We start from the raw sequence: 4286 nt of genomic DNA on the forward strand, positions 1-4286 counted from the left end.
CCCTTTCACCTAGTATCTTCAGAGAAATATTTTGTTCTTGTGTTCTCAGGCCAGATTTTTCTGTCACACAGGCTGAACTAGATTAGAGGCTTCTCTGCCCTTTAATCCTTCCCCTGTTTACTGGTGCCTTATCCTAAACTAAAGCCACTGTCTTTCCCGCTGATGGGAGATGGTGATAACGTGTTTGGGCTTGTGTTAATCAAAGGTACTTGGTATAGCTTGATCTTTTTTTTTTAGGGAAGTACTTACTAGGTGATTGATAAATGGAATACACAAATGACCCCTAATCTAGTTTAAAATTTGTGGCTAGAATTTATCCAGAATGTATTTTTGTTTGGCCTTGTGTTTAAGAACAGACACATAAGAATTAAATTGGCTGAATTAATGTTAAATTTATTTTTAAAATGTGGAATTGTCTATTTTTTTAAAATTTAGATTATTTTGTGAAGATTGAGGTGTACTTGCCAGTGCAGTTTTTCTTGTAATGTATGGATAGGTAGTTATAATATTCCCAAAGGACAGAGATTCCCATGGTTTTAAAAATTCTTTTTACCTGTCTAGTTAGGTTACACAAAGGTAACATAAAAATGTATTACCTAGACCTACCAACATATAACTAATTCCTGTGTACCTTTTGCTCTGTATCTGTTAATAGTCTGTATGGGATTCTCTACCATGCGAGCGCGGGCTACTCTTCGTTGCGGTGTGCAGGCTTCTAATCGCGGTGGCTTCTCGTTGCGGAGCATGGGCTGTAGGTGCGCGGCCTTCAGTAGTTGTGGTGTGTGGGCTCAGTAGTTGTGGCTTGCGGCCTCTAGAGTGCAGGCTCAGTAGTTGTGGCACACAGGGTTAATTGCTCCGCGGCATGTGGAATCTTCCTGGACCAGGGATCGAACACGTGTTTCCTACATTGGCAGGTGGATTCTTAACCACTACACCACCAGGGAAGTCCCTGACTCCCCGCTTTGACTGCCGAGGGCCCGGGTTCAACCCTTGGTTGGGGAACTAAGATCCTGCAAGCAGTGTGGTGTGGCCAAAAAAAAAACTTTAGCGAATGGAGAAGTCGAAAGAATTTCAACTGATCTTTTCTCTAGATGCAGTCTGTCACAAAATGAAAGAACCTAGTTAAAGTGAACAAAGTGTAGTTTACTGAACTCATCTTTATCATCTATTTTAGGTATAAACTAGGCTGTTTGTTGTGGCTAGTGGAGTGAACTACAAGCATTTTTGTCAAGTATGTAGGTTTCAATTTCAATGAGTCTTTAAGGTTAAACACTATTTGAATTATTTTTCTCTGTCCTTTTACAGCATCCACCCGCTTTGTGAAGTGTGAAAAATGTCATCATTTTTTTGTTGTGCTATCAGAAGCAGACTCAAAGAAAAGCATAATTAAAGAACCTGAATCAGCAGCAGAAGCTGTAAAATTGGCATTCCAACAGAAACCGCCTCCTCCCCCCAAAAAGGTATAGGTCTTAGTTCAGTCTAATAAGCACTTTATCTTGAAAACATTTCATTGCTCCCCTCCCTCCAGTTTATATTGAATCTTAATACTAGTATCTAAACAAGTGTTATAAGTTCTTAATATGGACTATACCTGGCTAAATTGTTACTGATATTTGATACTTGAAATTCAGGTATGGAATCCATTGCTGTTTTCCCATGTCATGATTACTGTATTCGTAGCAATGAAATATAGTTGATGATTATTAAAGTAGTGTTAATGCTGAGTTAATCTAAAATGATATCCTTAAAATAGAGCAGCTCGGGATTTATTTTTGTTAGTTTGGGCCCCTAAATAACACCAGCCTGCAATTTTTCCCCCTTAAGTTAATCTACTTTATGGTAAAACAGCCTCAGGCTAACAGTGGAAGCAAGTAATTTTTTCCTGACCAATGTGCCAGGGCTCTCCTGTATAGCACTATGACTTGTGGTGTGGGCTCTTCCTAGGAGTCTCAGATGGATTGTGATTTGGCCTTGTGAAACACAGCAGAGTGTCCCACCAGCTTCATTGGGTACTTGGCATACACTTTCTGAGAAGGAGGAGCCCTGCTCTGGGCTGTGTGCCCTCTGTTCTGGCCATATCTCAGATGTTTGCACACTTACATCATTTGTCACCCTCTCCTTCGGTTTAGCTTTCTTCTACTATTTAGGTACCAGTGCATTTGTCTCTGCAAATGTGCTATGGCAGGTTTAATAAATCATGGGTATAATTTGTGAGGAATGATGATTTTTAAAAACGGTAATAAAATACATATGGTCAACGACTATAGAATTTGTCATGTAAAAATAAATGAAGTAATGGAAAATATAGCTATTAAGCTTTGTGTTCCCCACTAATTTGTGTAGACTTCAGACATCTGAGTCAAAGTTCTAGAGAATAAAGTTCTAGAAAATAACTATTTTCAGGAGTTAGTGAATATTAACAGTTAATTTCTGTTTCTAAAAGCTGAAATAATTTATCCCAGGTGCTAAGCTCTTGGCAATATCCAAGTTTTATCTAGAGCTTTAGTTTCTACCAAGAATAAGGCTTTTAGATTGCCATTTAGATAAAAGCGTAGCTTTAAAGTTAATATCTAAGAAGAAGCTAAATGTTTATGAGCATTAAAACACATTGATACTGGTGGTATAATGGTCTTTGATTACATAATGCCTATTTTGAAAAGGTTAGTTTTATAATATGTTGTCTTTGTGAAGAATATTATTCATATTATTGAGAGAGGTGTAAAAAGGATTTTTAAAAATGATTTACGTTAATGATGATAGCTTTAGACCCATGGTGGCAAGTGTAGGTATTCTAATTGACTTTAATATTAACTTTCAAAAATTAGGATCAGTGACATTGTTTATAGAATAGAAACTGGCATAGCACTGGAAGAGTACAGGGATACTTTGTTAAGCTAGAGAACAAAAGAATTGTGTTTTGTTCCTTTTAAGTTTGGGGCCTCTGAATCATTGCTACATAATGTGTCATGCCCCTTGCAATTTGTTTTGTTTTGTTTTTAAACCTAAAGGGAGCAAACATTCATTCGTTTGTTTGTTTGTTTATTTATTTATTTATGGCTGTGTTGGGTCTTTGTTGCTGCGCGTGGGCTTTCTCTAGTTGTGGCGAGCGGGGGCTACTCGTCACTGCGGTGCAGGGGCTTCTCATTTGTGGTGGCTTCTCTTGTAGCGGAGCATGAGCTCTAGGTGCATGGGCTTCGGTAGTTGCAGTGCGCGAGCTCAGTAGTTGCGGAACGCAGGCCCTAGGGCGCGCGGGCTTCAGTAGTTGTGGTGCACGGGCTTAGTTGTTCCGCGGCATGTGGGATCTTCCCGGACCAGGCATTGAACCCATGTCCCCTGCATTGGTAGGCAGATTCTTAACCATTGCGCCACCAGGGAAGTCGTGGCATTTTGTTTTGGATGAGAATCTTTGTTCAAATTTAAAACTGTAAGTAAATGTGCTCAGTATAGGACTTTCCCGTTGGTCCAGTGGTTAAGACCCCATGCTTCCACTGCAGGGGGCACAGGTTCAGTCCCTGGTAGGGGAAGTTCCACGTGCTGCATGGTACAGCCAAAAAAAAAAAAGTGTGCTCAGTATGTAACTTTATTGTGCATATTTTGTGATAGCTCATAGTAAGTTGTTCATATCTAATCATTTTTCAGATTTATAACTACCTCGACAAGTACGTTGTTGGCCAGTCATTTGCTAAGAAGGTGCTTTCAGTTGCTGTATACAATCATTATAAGAGAATATATAATAATATCCCAGCTAATGTGAGACAGCAAGCAGAAGTTGAGAAGCAGACATCATTAACTCCTAGAGGTTAGTGTTTTGATAATTGACCAAAATAGAGATTACTGTGCTTTAGAGGTAATCCTTATTTGGAACTCTTTGCTTTTGTCTTAAAATACTTTTAGTACACTACAGCATTTTTCAAAATACAGATCACTTCCCATTAGTGGTTCATGAAATCATTTCAGTACATTGCCAGCAGCATTTAAAAAAGAGTTAATAAGTGTGAGTAGAAAATACCAGAGTATGTTAACAACTTAAGTATTATTTCTTAAAACTTTTGTTTTCAGTTATAAGTACATGGGTTCTGGTATACAGATTGAGACATCATTTTTGAATTGTAGACTTGACCACAACTATTTCCCCATGACTGGATCATTGCAGTGCTCTCTGTGTGACTCTTGAGTTCTTCTCTTTTGGGTTCAGGATACAGAATTTCATTTGCCTAAGTCAGAGATATATGGAGATGATAAAGCTTACAGAACGTTTTCAGCACTCTTTCCTTTTAGTCCCCAGC

At 38.7% G+C, this 4286-nt stretch overlaps 1 protein-coding gene across 1 annotated transcript in view; it reads left to right on the plus strand.

Moving 5' to 3' along the window:
* The window catches only part of CLPX (caseinolytic mitochondrial matrix peptidase chaperone subunit X), a 35946-nt gene that overhangs the window by 14633 nt on the left and 17027 nt on the right, over nucleotides 1–4286 (plus strand). The window contains exons 4-5 of the mRNA XM_007447678.1: nucleotides 1306–1460; nucleotides 3640–3799. Coding sequence (XP_007447740.1) covers nucleotides 1306–1460; nucleotides 3640–3799 — 315 coding nt within the window. The remainder of the gene's footprint in view (nucleotides 1–1305; nucleotides 1461–3639; nucleotides 3800–4286) is intronic.

The sequence above is a fragment of the Lipotes vexillifer genome, unplaced genomic scaffold (genome assembly GCF_000442215.2).
Source record: "Lipotes vexillifer unplaced genomic scaffold, Lipotes_vexillifer_v1.1 scaffold975, whole genome shotgun sequence".
Classification (NCBI taxonomy): Eukaryota; Metazoa; Chordata; class Mammalia; order Artiodactyla; family Lipotidae; genus Lipotes; species Lipotes vexillifer.